The sequence below is a fragment of the Somniosus microcephalus genome, chromosome 18, assembly GCF_052327205.1.
Source record: "Somniosus microcephalus isolate GS21.2 chromosome 18, FLI_Smic_1.0, whole genome shotgun sequence".
In the NCBI taxonomy this organism is placed as follows: Eukaryota; Metazoa; Chordata; class Chondrichthyes; order Squaliformes; family Somniosidae; genus Somniosus; species Somniosus microcephalus.
Window position 1 is genome coordinate 70,355,279 of NC_141004.1, and position 17,549 is coordinate 70,372,827.

Sequence of the window (17,549 nt, forward strand, 5' to 3'; positions counted from 1 at the left end):
AACTGAGAGACATTCTCCGGAGCGGGAGCCTTTACAACTGCCGCTATCTTGTCAGGAGACTTATGAAGCCCCTCCCGGTCAATGACATGACCACAGTACGAGATCCGCTTCTGGAAGAACTCACATTTCTGCCGATTTACCCTAAGTCCATACTCTTTCAGCCTGTTGAGCACCAGTTCCAAGTTAGCGAGATGCTGTTCATCACCATCACCTGTGATCAGAATGTCATCCAGGTAACATTGTGTGCCTGGAATTCCCTGTAATACCTGCTCCATGGCCCTCTGCCAAATTGCTGGAGCCGATGCCACACCAAAAACCAGCCTATTGTACCGGTACAACCCTCGATGCGTGTTGATTGTGAGGTATTGGCGTGACTCTTCTTCAACCTCCATCTGCAAGTACGCCTGCGCCAGGTCTATCTTGGTGAAGTGTTTCCCGCCAGACAGTGAAGCGAAAATATCCTCAATCCGTGGAAGCGGATACTGCACCGTGTGAAGCACCGGATTAACGGTGATCTTGAAATCTCCACAGATGCAAACCTTCCCTGGATCTCCTGGCTTATTGTTCGCAGGACGTTTCATAACGGGAACAATGGGCGTAGCCCACTCACTCCAATCTACTTTAGACAGTACCCCTGAACGTTCTAGTGCTTCCAGCTCCGCTTCAACCGCAGGTCGTATTGCATAGGGTACCGGTCTGGCTTTAAAAAATTTTGGTTGTGCATGTTCATCAATCTTGCTGTTTGTCGTAATTCCTCTCAGTGTTCCCAGTCCCGGCTGGAACACCTCTTTAGCCTCATCCAATATTCTGGACAATCGTTTAGGTTTGACAGCTGTTTCCCCGGAATCTACCGTTAGTGCTTTCAAGGAGTGCCAGTCCATATTCATTTTCCTAATCCACTCCCGTCCTAGTAGTGGTGGACCTCCTTCAGGTAGCACATATAAGTCCATTACTTGGCTTCCTTCGCCCTTGTGGACCACTTCTACCTCTATTTTTCCGATGGGGTACACTCTTTGCCCCGTGTGCGTTTTCAATATAATCTCCGTATCCTGTAAGGGAATATGTTGGAATAACCATCTGTAATCTTTCTTATTCATGACCGTCAATGCCGATCCAGTGTCCAATTCCATTTTTACTTGGACTCCTGCTATCTTAAGAGTGACCCAAATTGTCTGGAGGTCTGTATCCTTACCAACGTTGTGTATTCTTAAGCTATCCAGTTCATTACTGCTAGCGCCTGAATCTGACTTCTGTTCAGTCAAACTGTTCTTTGTCACCTTGTGTACCTTTGCATATTTTCCTTGCGGTGACTTTTTATTGCTGGTCTTCTTTCCTGACCGGCATACTTTAGCTATGTGGCCAAACCTGCCACACGTTCTGCATTCTTGGTTTTTAAACCAACACTGGTTCTGATCGTGCGTTGTCTTTCCACAATGATAACATTTGACAGAACTCAAACCCAATTTGTTTGTACCGAGTTCCGGTGGCCGTAGCTGCATTACTGCCGTGCCTCTCGCTGTGGCCTCGTGTGCTGCTGCCATAGTGACCGCCTTCTCGAGAGACAGCTCATTCTCCTCGAGCAGTCGCCTTTGTGTATCCTGTTTAAATCAACCACACACAAATCTATCTCGAAGTGCCTCTGTCAGTCCCGTTCCAAACTGACAATATTTTGCTAGCTTACGTAATTCCATCAAATATTCAGCATTGCTTTCATTTTGCCGCTGTCTTCTATCGTAAAATTTAAATCGTTCCGCTAGCATCAGCGGCGTGGGGCTAAGATGATTTTTTTAGGACAGTAACAATCTGTTCGAACGTCTTATCAGCCGGTTCATCTGGTGATAACAGGTGTTTCAATTGCCCGTATGTCTTCGCACCCATTAAGTTTAGTAATGTTAGTGCTTTATCTGTCTCAGGAATTTTATTTGCCTTACAATAGTTTTGTATGCATTCTACATACATAGCCCAGTCTTCTATATCACTGTCGAAGGCATTAATGTTCCCATGTTTAGGCATCGTAGCAATTTATCGTATTTTTAATGTTATCTAAGGTGGCGGCTTCCCGCTCTTGCCATCGTCCTCCGCCCACAAAATGGCGGTTTTCCCGCGCTTGGCGGTCTTCACCCGTCCCCCGACGCTGTCTCCGCTTCACCGCGGCTCTCGCGCCTTCAGTTTCCCCAGACGCTGCGCCTTTAGCCCGAATGCGGCCCTTATCTCCGGTCGCGATCGATGTCCCGCGCTGCGCCTCTCACTCGAAAGCGGCCCGGCCCTTATCTCTGGTCGCGATCGACCTCACCGCCCTTATTCCTCTGTCTTCCCAGCCCCGTCTGTACAGCCAACGCGGTTGACTTTCTGTCGCGTCGCTGCCCGGCTTACCCACCACGAGGTAGTAGAAGAAGCTGACAGTCGCTGATGGAGGCTTCGAGGTCAGGATGTCTTCTGCACTCCAGTTGCTCGATGCCTGCCGCTCAACGTGTCTTCCCGTAGGTGCTGAGGGTGGAAACCTCTCTTCGACGTCCTGTCTGTGGACGAAGTCGCCGTGGAAATTACTGCAGCAGGGTAAGAATCGGACTCGTCGCCACTGTTAAGTCTGTGTGTTATAGTGAGAATTACTACACAGACCACAAGAGGTCTTTACTGGTTGGAGGTCGGACTATACTGAATACAATATTATTACACTGTGCTTATATACCGGTGTGGTCACGTATACAGCAGCCAAAGAAAGTAGTACCTTTCTTAAGGTGGACCAGGCTTAAGTTCTCTTAAGGTGGAACAGGTTACATACACCACATTCGGCACCTTCCCGGATGCTTCTCCTCCACTTTGTGCGGTCTTGGGCCAGGGATTCCCAGGTATCGGTGGGGATGTTACACTTTTTCAAGGAGGCTTTGAGGGTGTCCTTGAAGCGCTTCCTCTGCCCACCTGGGGCTCTCTTGCCATGTCGGAGCTCCGAGTAGAGCGCTTGTTTTGGGAGTCTCATATCGGGCATGCGGACCCGTCCATCGGAGCTGATCAAACGTGGTCAAAGCTTCGATGCTGGGGATGTTGGCCTGAGCAAGAACACTGATGTTGGTGCGCCTACCCTGCCAATGGATTTGCAGGATCTTGCGGAGGCAGCGTTGGTGGTACCTCTCCAGTGCTTTAAGGTGCCTGCTGTACATGGTCCATGTCTCTGAGGCGTACAGCAGGGCGGGTATCACTGCTGCTCTGTGGACCATGAGCTTAGTGCCTGGTTTGAGGTCCTGGTCTTCAAATACTCTCTTCCTCAGGCGACCGAAGGCTGCACTGGCACACTGAAGGCGGTGTTGGACTTCGTCGTCGACGTCTGCCCTTGTTGACAGTAGGCTCCCAAGGTATGGAAATTGGTTCACGTTGTCCAAGGCCTCGTCGTGGATTTTGATAATTGGGGGGCAGTACTGTGTGGCGGAGGCAGGTTGGTGGAGGACCTTTGTCTTACGGATGTTTAATGTACGGTCCATGCTCTCGTAAGCTTCGGTGAAGGTGTTGACAATGCTTTGGAGTTTGACCTCCGAGTGAGCGCAGACGCAATCGTCGTCTGCATACTGTAATTCTAGGACAGAGGATGGGACGACCTTGGATCTGGACTGGAGGCGACGGAGGTTGAACAGTTTCCCGTTTGTTCTGTAAATTAGCTCCACTCCAGTGGGGAGCTTACTGAGGGTGAGATGGAGCATTGCAGCAAGGAAGATCGAGAAGAGCGTTGGTGCGATGACACAGCCTTACATGACCCCGGTTCGTACGTGAATTGGGTCTGTGGTGGAACCGTTGGTCAGGATCACGGCTTGCATGTCGTCGTGATGCAGGCGGAGGATGGTGACAAACTTTTGAGGGCAGCCGAATTTGAGGAGGACACGCCATAATCCCTCATGGTTGACAGTGTCGAAGGCCTTTGTGAGATCAAAGAAGGCCATGTACAGCGGTTGGTGCTGTTCCCTGCATTTCTCTTGTAATTGACGTGCGGTGAAGATCATGTCCATTGTGCCCCTTAGTGGGCGGAATCCGCATTGCAACTCTGGGAGGAGCTCTTCGGCCACTGGGAGAAGGCAATTGAGGAGGATTTTTGCGATGACTTTCCCTGTGGCAGACAGCAGGGAAACTCCTCTGTAAACTCCTCCAACATTATCGAGAACCCTCGAGGAGTTGGTGAACTGCTGGAGAACCAGCAGATGTTTGTTGCAGCCACTGTTTTTAGGCATGTTCTCCAGCTATTGTAGGACCATTCCTGTGACCCTTCACCCAGAGGTTCAAGGCTATCACTATCCCCACAGAGCCACAACACTGAAGAGCAACCTCCATCTACAGGAATATGCAGACATAGCCTTAGATTATGCACTATGAAGCACAGGCATAAGATTCAGAGCATACAATTGCTGGGAATATGAGCTGAATTTTCTCAATGGGGAGCTTTTGGAGGGGGGACTCCCACTTGTCAGGTTTTAGTCCCGCCTCCATCAACTTGTGGCCAACCCACACTATTTTCCCTTGATTGACCTTGTTAAGCCCGCCCAGCAGACTCAGCAGGCAAATGAAGGGAAAGCCGGTTACAGGTGACGTCAGCGAGTGATGTTTCATCTGTCGAGAGCTTTTGACAGATGAAATATCATCGTTTGACAGCTCTGTGAAGCTGTCAAACACTGACAATCTGTCCTCTAAGTTCAGTCCTGTCACTCAGGCTGAGTTAGAGATCTCTCCTGAGCAGAAAGCAGAAGGCTGCAGCTTTTGACAGTTCAGCGGCCATTCTGCTTTCTGTGCCGGTGAGCTGAGGGACTCCCGAGACCTGAAGGGAGGAAGCCTGCAGGAGAAAGTAAAGGTAAGTAAAACTTATTAAAACACTTTACGCACACCTCACACATATACCTCTGCACACATGCACCCATCATTCACCTGCACACCGGACATCTCAGCCCCTCAGACCCCCGCAGACCGACGGCCCGCCTCACTGACCCTGGCGAGGTTCGGAGCCGTCGGGAAGCCCACACTTCAGGGCTCAAAATAGGGATTAGCCAAAAAACTGCCTGTTAACTACCTGTTAACAGGCAGTTAATTGGCATTAATCCCCTTCCCCCCTCGAGGAGACGGGACCCGGCGCGGGTCGGGTACCCGCCTCCTGGGAGTAGGGCAGGGAGGCGGGTTGGGGCGGGATGGGCACCCGCCCCCAGATTCTGCCATTTTCCTGGCAGTCCCGCCTCCAAACCCGCCTCTCCAGGGCTGGCAAAATGGCCTCCATACGAGTCAATAAACATAAGTACATATGAAATAGGAGCAGGGGTAGGCTATACAGCCCCTCGAGCCTTCTCCGCCATACAGCCCCTTGAGCCTGCTCCGCTATTCAATAAGATCATGGCTGACCTTCTAAAACAACTCAATTTTCCCGCCCTGTTGCCATATCCCTTTTTTCCCTTAGTGCCCAAAAATCTATCGATCTCAGTCTTGAATATACTCAACGATTGAGCATCCACAGCCCTCTGGGTTAGAAGGTTCACAACCCTCTGAGTGAAGAAATTTCTCCTCATCTCAGTCCTAACTGGCTGACCGCCTTTCCTGAGACTGTGACCCCTGGTAAAGATTGATGACTTGACTTCTGCTCAGTCTGGACAGTGTTTATTGGAAAGGGAGTGGAAAGGTAATATGGCTGGGAAAGGGTTCAAAGATGGCATAGAATCATGGGGGTGAATTACCTTGCAGTTTCCAGCACACTTCCATGCTGGAACGGTGTAGGAAACTTTGGCCATGAAATGTCACGGCTCCGTGAATGCCTTTTCAGATGCTAAACAAGCACCTAAGCTTCCAATATGGTGGGCAGGGAGCGCACAGTCATTACGAGCCAAAGTGTGCCGTATTTGTAGTGTATGTGCCTTTAAGTCAGAACTACTTTTTACAGCTCCTGTATACTGTAGTACTGGCAGTGACCACACCGGTATATAAGCTGTGCGCATGCCCCTGTACCCCAGTCTAGAGATTACCCTCCTCCAGTAAAGACCTGTTATTTGTTAATGAACAGCATCCGTGTGATTATTTATCCACTGAACCACGGATCTAACAGTATTGATGCAGGTAAAAAAATAAATGTCAAGGGCCCATGCCTAAAACAGGCATTGGGGCCTTTGCATAATGCAAATAAGGGGCCTAGCGTCTGTTTCAGGCCTCCTGAGCAAAACTGAGTTGCCCTGAACACAGGCAGCCTAGTGTCAGGTCTTCATGTGACCTAACCAGCAACATATAACCTTGTGTTTGATTGGTGTTCAGTTTGGTACCTCTTCAGCAACCGTTCCTGTTCCACAGCAAACATCAAGGACCAGCGTACGCTCTCGCTCGTTAGGAAACACAGGATCCAGCGTCTCAGCAGCAAAGATGTGAGCACGATAATTTATCAATGCAACATCCTGAGGGAAAGAAATATTGGCTTCATTAATTTCATTCCCTTCGCAGTGGTGCCCAATAGTAAAGGGCACAGCTGTTCTCAGTGTGTACTTTGAACATTATCAGGTATATTGTGGGACCGGGTAGAGAATTTTTCCAGGTAGGTCTGATCCCGGGAGGGGGAGGGGGCTCTGATCCCGGGAGGGGGCTCTGATCCTGGGGGGAAGGGTGTCTGAAGATGGGGGAGCTTGGGGGGCCAGGAGGATGCACTCCCACTCCTGGCCCACATGGAGTGCTCCCTGAGGCTGTCTATGCCTCGCTGCAGCTGCCAGGATTAACAAGGCCTGGGAAATCTGTCCGGCCACAGTAAAACCTGCAAAGCAGGTTAAATCGGAGGCTTCCAGTCTCTTTGACATATTTAAAATGCCAACTCGCCTCCTGGGAGTGAGTTGGCTGCCCAGCCCTTGTCCCGCCTGAGTAAAAATCGGAAGTCGGTGGGTTGGAGGCGGCTTCCTGATATGCTTCCAATTTTTGGCCATTTAACCCCCCACTTGCAGCCAATCCCACCTGCTCCCCCATGTTAAAATTCCCCCGCTTGTCTCACCCCAACTCTTGATCTAAACCATTCTGTCAGTTTCCTATCCACTCCAACAGCCCTCAGGGACTGGTTCATGAAATGTTATCTGTCAGTTGGACACATTTCTCAAGAATAGATCCTCAAGGCCTGTCATATCCCGTCTCACTGTACACTGTCAAAGGCCTGTAACAATGGATGTTGTGTTCTATAAATTTCTCTGAAATCTGTCTCATCACAAACAGTTGATCCATTGTACTTCTTCCTGGTCTAAAACACATTTGTTTTTCATGCAGTACCACTTCCCTGTAACTTTTCATTCTCCTCTGCAGCATTCTGCTAAATACTTTTCCAGGTGCACCCAGTAAGCTGACTAGCTTTTCACAAGGGGGAAAAATTTGGTCACTCCCCCTTTGGGGCGCTTACTTCTTTGGGGCGCTACTTTTAGCGCCCCCGCGCCCAAAATTCACCGGTAACGCCCCAAGAGGGAAGTGGAATATCGCAGCACTACGTGCCGCGGTACTGCAGGCCTTCCTCCCCTTATTAAAAGGGAGGGGCCTTGCGCAGCGCGACCCGGGGCCCAGCTGGGTAACCAGGGATCGGAGTGCCGGCACAAGAGCCCGGCACTCAAGAGAAGTGCCGGGCTCACGGAGCGCAGCCGGCACTCCGCGGGGGGGCTTCACAGAAGGCCGGAGACGGCAAAGCGGGCAGGTGCTGGCAGGTGGCCAGCAACAAAAATGGCTGCCCGGCACCTTCCCTTTAATTAGCGCCGCCCCGGCCGCAGGTAGGCCCTTTGACCCTGTCGGACAGAGCGTCCAGCGGTAAGTCAGGGGACGCTACCGAAGATCGCGGCCCGGGTGCGAGCAGGGCGCTGCCGCTAACCTCCCGTTGAATTTTGCAGGAGGCGTTAGCAGCGCCGCGCCCAGACGCTAGTTGCTTTGCGGGTGGATTTTTCCCCACTGTTTATAGAAGACATTGGCTGCGAAATTCGGTTCCTGTGCACCTGCCGTTAGCGCCTCCAGGGGGTGCTAGAGTGGTGCAAAGGGCTTATTGCCCGGGCGGGGGCAGCGCCTCCCGAGAAATTTGGCGGGGCGTTGCTGATGCACCCACGATCTCTATAGCCACCTCTTTTAAAACCCTAGGATGCAGGCCATCAGCTCCAGGGGCCTTCAGTCCCATTAATTTCTCCATTACTACTTTAAACTAATATTAATTTCTTTCAGTTCCTCATTCTCGCTAGAGCCTTGGTTCTCCACTCTTTCTGGAAGGATGTTTGCGTCTTCTTCCGTGAAGACAGACACAAAATATTTGTTTAATTTCTCTGCCATTTCCTTATTCCCCATTGTAATTTCTCCTTGCACTGAAACACAAATGATATCCTTTCTGACTACGACCATGGAGTGTTTTTCCTCCTTGTCCTTATCGAAGTCTCTGCAGCCTTTGACAGGGTTGACCACATCCTCCTTGTCCAATGCCTCTCCTCTGTTCTTCAGCTCAGTGGGACTGTCCTCGCTTGGTTCCACTCTGACCTATCCAACCATAGCCAGAGCATCTCCAGCAGTGCATTTTCTTTTCACTCACACACCGTTATCCTTGGAGTCCCCCGAGGATCTATCATTAACCAATCCTTTCCGTTCTCTATATACTGCCCCTTGCTGAAATCATCTGCAGACATGGGATCAGGTTCCACAGGTGCACGTAAAACATCCAGGGGGGAAAAATTGGGTTGCTTTGCACCTCCCATTGCCACCCCAAGGAGGCACTAATGGGGTGCAAAGCACCTAGCGCCCGGGCGCGGCGCCACTAACACCTCCTGCCAAATTCAGCGGGAGGTTAGTGGTGGCGGTAGCCGGTAGCGCCCCGTGGCACTGCGCCTCTGGCGATGACATCATCACCGTGCGCAACGCCTCGCTCGTACCCCGGCTGCAAAATTCGCTCGCACCTCCGACCTACCGCCGGACGTTATGTCCGACAGGGTCAGGGTGCCTTGTTTGCGGCCGCGGCGGCGCAAATTAAAGGGCAGGTGCCGGGCCGCCATTTTTTTTGGGCTGCCTGCCAGCTCCTGCCCCCTTTTGCCTCCTCTTGCAGGGTGCCGGCCACGATCGGTCAGCCTGGCACTCCTCTTGTTGCACGTAGCGCCGCGATATTGAATGGGAGCGCCCCAAGAGGGAGTGGGAGCGCTTCCAGTAGCGCCCCGCCTCCTGCTAGGGGTGCTACCGTTCAATTTCGGGCGTGGGGGCGCTAACTTTTTCAAGGTGCTAAAAGTAGCGCCCCGGTGAAGTTAGCGCCCCAAAGGGGGCGCGACCCAATTTCCTCCCCAGTTCAATTGTAAACCTCAATGTTCTATTTCACCCTGAGCTGAGTTTACAAACCCAAATCTTCTGCGCAATAAAGACCACCTCATTCCGCCTTGCTCACTTTGCCCGCCTCATCCCCTGCCTCGGTCCATTTGCTGACGAAATCTTCAACCCTGCCTCTGTCCCCTCCAGGCTCGGCTATTCCAATGCTCTCCTGGCCGGCCTCTTATCCTTCATGTCCTGTAAACATTATTACATCCAAAAGATTGCTGCTCCTAGTGTGTCCCACACCGAGTCGTGCTCACCCAGCACCCCTGTGCTTGCAGACCTGCATTGACTCCCAGCTCCCCCAACGTCTCAAGTTTTAAATTCTTATCCTTGGGTTCAAATCCCGTCACTCCACCATTGGCGGCCTTGCCTTCAGCCACCTATGCTCTGAGCTCTGGAATTACCTCTCTAAGCCTCTCCACCTTCCTCTCCTCCTTTAAGACCCACCTTAAAATCCTCTTCTTTGCTCAAGCTTTTAGTCACTCCTCCTTATATCTCTTTCTTTGGCTCGGTTTGATTTTTCTCTGATTACCCTTCTGTGATACACCTAGGAACATTTTCCTACTTTAAAGGCGCATTATAAATGTAAGTTGTTGCTGTTACACAGGAACATAGGAGCAGGAGGAGGCCATTCAGCCCCTCGAGCCTGTTCCACCATTCAATGAAATCATGGCTGATCTGTGACCTAACTCCATCTACCCACCTTTGCCCATATCCCTTCATACCTTTGGTTAACAGAAATTAATCAATCTAATATTTAAAATTAACAATTGACTCAGCATCAACTGCTGCTTGCAAAAGAGAGTTCCCAACTTTTACCACCCTTTGTGTGTCATTTTGTATTTAGTGTTTTTTAGTGTTTCCTAACTTCACTCCTGAAAGGTCTGGCTCTAATTTTTAGACTATGTCTCCTAGTTCTAGAGTCCCTAACTTGCGGAAATAGTTTCTGTCTATCTACCCTATTAGTTCCCCTTAATATCTTGTAAACTTCGATCAAATCACCCCTTAATCTTCTAAATTCCAGCGATTACAATCCTAGTTGTGTAATCTCTCCTTGTAATTTAACCCTTGGAGCCCAGGTATCATTCTACCTCCGTGGAAAGGATGGCTACCTCCGTGGTAAGGCTGGCTACGGTAGAGGAGAGGATGGCTACGGTAGAGGAGAGGATGGCTATGGCCATGGAGGAGCTTAGTTGCCAGGGTCTTGAAAACACGGTCATTGTTCAGAATAGGCTGACATCTCTTGAGGAGCGATGGTCAGCTATTGAGCAGGGAAACCAGACCTTCATGGAAGTCCTCTAGAGTAGGACTTCCAGTGCAGAAACGGGTCCCCTGAAGTGCAGCAAGGTGCTGTCAAGCCACTTGCTAGCTCTGAAGTGGGGCTGACCCATGAGAGAGATGTTGGTGGCAGAGAACAAGGAAGTGGGGGCTCCTCTCCAAGTGCTCACATGACCATGCCACTGCAGAGCCCTTGGTCAGAGCCCCACCAGAGTCCTCACCCAACTGAGAACGGCATCTCAGCCCCAGCACAGCCGCAGGAGCAGCAGACTGTTGCCGAGCCCTCACAGACTCGCAACCGCAGAGGACACCCGCCAAAGGTGTCGAGGTAGGAGCAGCAAGAAAGTGAGCAAGGGGCCTCCACATCTACTGAAGCCACAGGGGAAGCACCATGTAGGAGCATGCGTAAGAGGAAGATAAAGCACAAGTAGTCACAAGGGTAGTCACTTGGATGTTCTGTTGTGTTTATTTTTGAAAAGCCATCCGTGACTTTGTGATAAAAGAACTTGATGGCAAACTGTTGAAGTTGTGGCCTGTGTCATTTCGCAAATGGGACTTCCACATTGAGGGCCTAGGACGACTTGCTATTGTCAGTATGGTGGTCAGAATGATAGGAATCCGTAGGTTCTTGGCCATTGTCGATGCTTTGGTAAGAAGGTGTGAGGCAAAAGTGTTTGATAGTGCAGGCTAAGCAAATCTGGCCAAGATGAGTTCATCCCTTGCATCCCGGGCAGCAATGTGCTCGTGTGCTGCTGGCGCTGGTTGATGCGCCTCTGCAAGCTGTTTGTTGTCGCTCTCCTCCTCCATCTGAGGAGGCTATGCGATGAGCCACTTGTACCTCAGGCAGCTGCAAGCCACGATGCTGTGATATGTTGTGAAGTGCACAGCAGACCACGACGATTCTGGAGACCCTGGCTGCTGAGTGCTGCAGGGCTCCATCTGACCTATCAAGGCATCTGAATCGTATCTTCAGCAAGCCAATGGTTTGCTCGATTATGGATCTGGTGGAAATGGGGCTGGAGTTGTAGCGCTCCGCAGCTTCGTTGGATGGGCTCCTCAACGGCGTCATTAGCCACATCTTCAGGGGATAGCCCTTGTCTCCAACTAGCCATCCAAAAAGTTGGTCTGGCGGTCTGAAAAGCGGAGGCACACTAGACTGTCGCAGGATGAAGGAGTCATGGCAACTGCCAGGGTACTTGGCGCAAACATGCAAAATCTCCTTCTTGTGGTCACACACCAGCTGCACGTTGAGGGAGTGGAAACCCTTGCGGTTGACATAAATACCTGGATTGTGATGGGGTGCCGTAAGGGCCACATGTGTGCAGTCAACGACGCCCTGCACCCTTGGAAAGCCTGCCAGATTAGCAAATCCAACTGCACGCGTGGTTACACTTGCTTGATCCTTGGAGAAGTTGATGTAATTGTGCGCGATGGCAAAAAGGGCATTGGTTACCTGTGAAATGCAAGTGTGTGCGGCCACCTGGGAGATGCTGCTGATGTCTGCTGCTGATCCCTGGAATGAGCCTGAAGCAAAAAAGTTGAGTGCGGTGGAGAATTTGACGGCCACTGGTAAGGGTTGCCCACCTGGTCCTCTGGGCTCCAGGTCTTGTTGCAGCATTGCGCAGATGTCACACACTACCTCTCGTGAAAGTCTGAACCTCCTTTAGCACTGCTGCTCAGTCATGTTGAGATAGCTCATCTTCTGTCTGTAAACCCTGTTTTGTGGGTATCTCCTGCGCCGATGTGCTTCCCTGCGCTGGTGCCTTCTGGCCTGTGTAGCCTCAGGTGGGTGAGCAGCATGTTGGCACTCCTGTTGTTGCTGCTGCTGTTGCCGCGGCTGGTCTTCGTCTGAATCTGATGTCCGGGAGGAAAGGAAATAAATGGTTCCTATGCTTCTGGTATATGCCTCAGTTGAGGAAGTGCTCAGTCAAGGTGAGGAGAGGGGTTTCCCAGGAGGTCACACTGGAGGTGGGTGTCAGGCTCCAAACTTCCACAACAATGAGTATGCCTGCTAAAAGTTCCCCCAGACCTGAGACAACAAAGTTCTGCCACCTGCAAATGATGATTGCTGAAAACTCCTTTTTAGTGGTGGAGCTGCAGCTGTTAGTAAGCAATCCACTTGTGAGTCCGTCAGGATTTACTGGCGTGGATATATGCTTGAAAGAGAAATTTGCAGGGCTAGGGGGAAAGAGCAGGGGAGTGGGACTAATTAGAAACATAGAAACATAGAAGATAGGAGCAGGAGTAGGCCATTCGAGCCTGCTCCGCCATTCAACGAGATCATGGCTGATCATCCAAACCCTAGCACCCAGTCCCTACACCGACAGCCATCCCACCCAAGCCCTATCCCCGTAACCCCACGTATTTAATCCCCTCTAACACTAAGGGCCAATTTTTATCATGGCCAATCAACCTATCCCGCACATCTTTGGACTGTGGGAGGAAACCAGAGCACCCGGAGGAAACCCACGCAAACACGGGGAGAATGTGCAAACTCCACACAGACAGTCACCCGAGGCCAGATTTGAACCCGGGTCCCTGGTGCTGTGAGGCAACAATGCTAACCACTATGCCACCGTGCCATCGGTCTTTGAAAGAGCCGGCACAGGCACGATGGGCTGAATCGCCTCCTTCTGTGCTGAATGATTCTATGATTCTGTTATTCAACGATTCTCTTCAGCTAGATGATTTAGCGGAGTGTTTGGTTGCTGGTCTGTGATTGGTTGAATGGCAACGGCAACCATACATTCCAACATTCCTACACTCACACATTTCTAGGCTCATTGACAGAAAATAAATAGATAGCTGGGTGGTACTTTGAATGTAGGAATGATCATTTGTACAGTGTCAGTGAAAAGGATGTGAGGAGCGGGGGAGTTTATAAACGTAAAAAACATGAATGAGTGAACATTACAAACTGAGTGGAACGATCAATGAAAGGTGAATATGTCACCTTCTCATATCTCTCTGCCCAAGTGTTATAAAAGGTCACTTTTTCCTCAGGACTCCAGATGCTGTACACAGTAAGAATGTTCTGGATGGAAGCATCTGCATCTTTACCAGCATCTGTCATTCTGTGGGAGGAAAGATCACCAGTTAGTAACAGCTGATCAAAGTAGAAAAGAATTGGTGAGAGTAACAAAGCTTGTATTTATATCACACTCCTTACATTCGAATCACTCAGGAAATGTCTCTAACATTCAGTTAGTTACAGACCTGCCTGGGCCTTTCACTGTGCAGCACAGCATTGTGCTATTTACATACAATAAATTATGGGTTAGGTGCTGCACTAAATTAAAAAGCTGCATAGCCACACACCTCCTGTCCACAACATAAGAACATAAGAAATAGGAGCAGGAATAGGCCACTTGGCCCCTCGAGCCTGCTCCGCCATTCAATAAGATCATGGCTGATCTTGGGCTCAAAGCCACTTCCCCACCTGCTCCCCATAAACCTTCACTCCCTTATCTTGCAAAAATCTGTCTATCTCCACCTTAAATGTATTTAATGACCCAGCCTCCACGGCTCTCTGGGGCAGAGAATTCCACACATTTACGATCCTCTGAGAGAAGAAATTCCTCCTCAAGCCTTATTTCCTGTTGCCGTGATTTTTTTTAACACTTTTAAGTCAACGCTTATAATTGAAACTGCTTGTGTAAATATTTGAAGAAGGAATTTCCCTGTTCCTGTCACAGTTTTCCAATGAACCATTCAAATCACTCAAAATGCTTTGCGAAAAATAATTTCAACCACCATTGTTTATTAAAAAATTGAAAATTTTAAAGAAAGAACAAAATTGCTCCTCTCCAAGTGCTCACACGACCATGCCACTGCGGAGCCCTCGGTCAGAGACCCCGATTCCTCACCCAACTGAGATGGCTGTCTCAGCCCCTGCACAGCCACAGGAAGAGCAGACTGTGGAGGAGCCCCACAGGCTCCCAAACCCAGAGGACATCTGTCAAATGCATCTAAGCAGGCGCAGCATCAAAGTGAGCAAGGTGCCTCTACATCTGCTGAACCGACAGGGGAAGCAACACGTAGAAGCACGCGTAAGAGGAAGCTAACACACAAATAATCACAAGGGTAGTCACTTGGGTGTTTTGTTCTGTTGTATATTTGCCATTGTCATCCTTTTGTGATTTTATTAAACAAAAGTGATGGCAAACAGTTAAAGTTCTGGCCTATGTGTTCTGGGAAATGGAAGTAGAATATTTAGGGCTCAGAGCGACTTGCATTTGTAATGATGATGCTGAGAGTGATAGCAAAGCACCTATTGGAGAGATGATTTATGGCGTTTTAAGAAGGTCGTCCACACATTCATAGCCATATGCTAGCCACCTGCGTTTGAAGCGTAATCTTACGTGAAACTGGCATGGATGAGTGCATCCCTAGCGTGATGGCCAGCAATGTGCTCGAGTGCTGCTGCATTGGCCACATCCGGCCCCACAAGGCATGCCTCCTCCTCCTCATCCTCCTTGTCCTCCTCCTCCTCATCCTCCTCAATCTCCTCGTCCTCTTCCTCTTCTTCCGAGGAAACTCTGCGCTGAGCCACTTATTCCTCAGGCAGCGCTAAGCCATGCTTCCCTGGCATCGGAATTGCATTTTGAGAAAGCCGATGGTTTGCTCGATGATGCTTTTGGTGGAAAAGTGGCTCACATTGTACCGCTCCTCAGCGTTGTTTGATGGCCTCCTCATTGGTGTCATGAGCCACTTTTTCAGGGGATAGCCCTTGTCGCCAAGTAGTCATCCGGAAAGTTGCTTTGGTGGTTTGAAGAGCTGAGGCACAGTAGACTGCCACAGGATGAAGGAGTCATGGCAACTGGCAGGGTACTTTGCGCAAACATGCATGATGATCTTCCTGTGGTTACACACCAGCTGGACATTAAGGGAGTGGAATCCCTTGCGGTTGACAAATACAGCTGGGTTGTGATGATGTGCCCTAATGGCCACATGTGTGCAGTCTACGACGCCCTGCACCTTTGGCAAGCCTGCCATATTTGCAAAGCCAACCACACGCGTGGTTAAACTTGCTTCATCCGTAGAGAAGTGGATGTAATTGTGCGCCTTTGCAAAGAGGGCATCGGTAACCTGCATGATGCAAGTGTGTGCGGCCGACTGGGAGATGCCGCTGATGTCTGCTGCTGATCCCTGGAAGGAGCCCGAAGCAAAGAGGTTGCGTGCGGTGGTGACTTTGACAGCCACTGGTAAGGAGTGTCCACCCGCTCCTCTGGGTTCCAGGTGTTGGTGCAGCATTGTGCAGATGTCAGCGACTGCCTCTCGCAGAAGTCTCAGCCTCCTTTGGCACTGCTACTCACTCATATTGAGGAAGCTCATCCTCTGTCTGTAAACCCTGTGTTGGGGTTTCTCCTGCGGTGAGGTGCAGCCCTGCGCTGATGCCCTCTGGCCTGTGCATCATCAGGCGGCTGAGGAGAAGGTTGGCGCTCCTGTTGTTGGTGCTGCTGCTGTGCCTGGTTGCGCTGCTGCTGTGGCTGCTGTTCCTCCGACTCTGATGACCAGGAGCAAACCATCGGCTTTCTCAAAACACGATTCTGATGCCTCAACAGATGTGACTGTTCCGATACCGCTGGTATATATCTCAGTCAAGGAATGGAGGTTGTGTGCGCTCAGACATAGTGGCCAGAGGGTCTTCCAAAGAGATCACACAACAGATGGATTTCGGCCTCAACACTCATAGGATTAGTTGAGCTGCAAAATGTCTCCCAAACCTCAAAGCACTAAGTTGCGGCATGTGAAAGAATGAGAGTTTGCAGGACCGCTTTAAAGCTGTTCGAGCAGCTGCCAACAATTCAGGTCCTCGCTCAACCCGGCTCGATTCAGCTGGTGTGTTTTTATGAAGGTGGGCAGCATGGTGAAAAATCTCCAAAATCAGAGCAGGCCTTTAAAATAGGATTATCCAGGCAGTTAACTGCCTTAACTGCCTCTCCCGCCGTTTAGTGTCGGGTCAGTTCGGGAGCGGCTGACCTGACACTTGCCAAAGTCGCGTGGAGGCGGGATGGAGGCGCGATGGAGGCGGGATGGAGGCGGGATGGAGGCGGGATGGAGGCGGGATGGAGGCGAGATGGAGGCGAGATGGAGGTGGGATGGGGGCTGGATGGAGGCGGGATGGAGGCGGGATGGAGGTGGGATGGAGGCGGGATGGTGGGATGGAGGTGGGATGGAGGCTGGATGGAGGTGGGATGGAGGTGGGATGGAGGTGGGATGGAGGCGGGATGGAGGTGGGATGGAGGTGGGATGGAGGTGGGATGGGGGCTGGATGGAGGCGGGATGGAGGTGGGATGGAGGCGGGATGGAGGCTGGATGGAGGTGGGATGGAGGCGGGATGGAGGCTGGATGGAGGTGGGATGGAGGTGGGATGGAGGTGGGATGGAGGCAGGATGGTGGCTGGATGGAGGTGGGATGGAGGTGGGATGGAGGCAGGATGGAGGCGGGATGGAGGTGGGATGGAGGCGGGATGGAGGTGGGATGGAGGCAGGATGGTGGCTGGATGGAGGTGGGATGGAGGTGGGATGGAGGCGGGATGGAGGTGGGATGGAGGCGGGATGGAGGTGGGATGGAGGCGGGATGGTGGCTGGATGGAGGTGGGATGGAGGTGGGATGGAGGCAGGATGGAGGCGGGATGGAGGTGGGATGGAGGTGGGATGGAGGCGGGATGGTGGCTGGATGGAGGTGGGATGGAGGTGGGATGGAGGCGGGATGGAGGCGGGATGGAGGCGGGATGGAGGCGGGATGGTGGCTGGATGGAGGTGGGATGGAGGTGGGATGGAGGCGGGATGGAGGCGGGATGGAGGCGGGATGGAGGCTGGATGGAGGCTGGATGGAGGCTGGATGGAGGCGGGGTGGTGGCTGGGTGGAGGTGGGATGGAGGCGGGATGGAGGCGGGATGGAAGTGGGATGGAGGCGGGATGGTGGGATGGAGGTGGGATGGAGGCTGGATGGAGGTGGGATGGAGGTGG

At 51.3% G+C, this 17,549-nt stretch overlaps 1 protein-coding gene across 3 annotated transcripts in view; it reads right to left on the reverse strand.

The window, feature by feature from the left end:
* The window catches only part of LOC147105365 (methyltransferase-like protein 27), a 158,789-nt gene that overhangs the window by 102,181 nt on the left and 39,059 nt on the right, over positions 1-17,549 (reverse strand). For all 3 annotated transcript variants that reach the window (XM_086011656.1, XM_086011658.1, XM_086011657.1), the window contains exons 2-3: positions 13,529-13,649; positions 6,273-6,401 (exon numbers count right to left, since the gene is read on the reverse strand). In XM_086011656.1, coding sequence (XP_085867782.1) covers positions 6,273-6,401; positions 13,529-13,649 — 250 coding nt within the window. The remainder of the gene's footprint in view (positions 1-6,272; positions 6,402-13,528; positions 13,650-17,549) is intronic.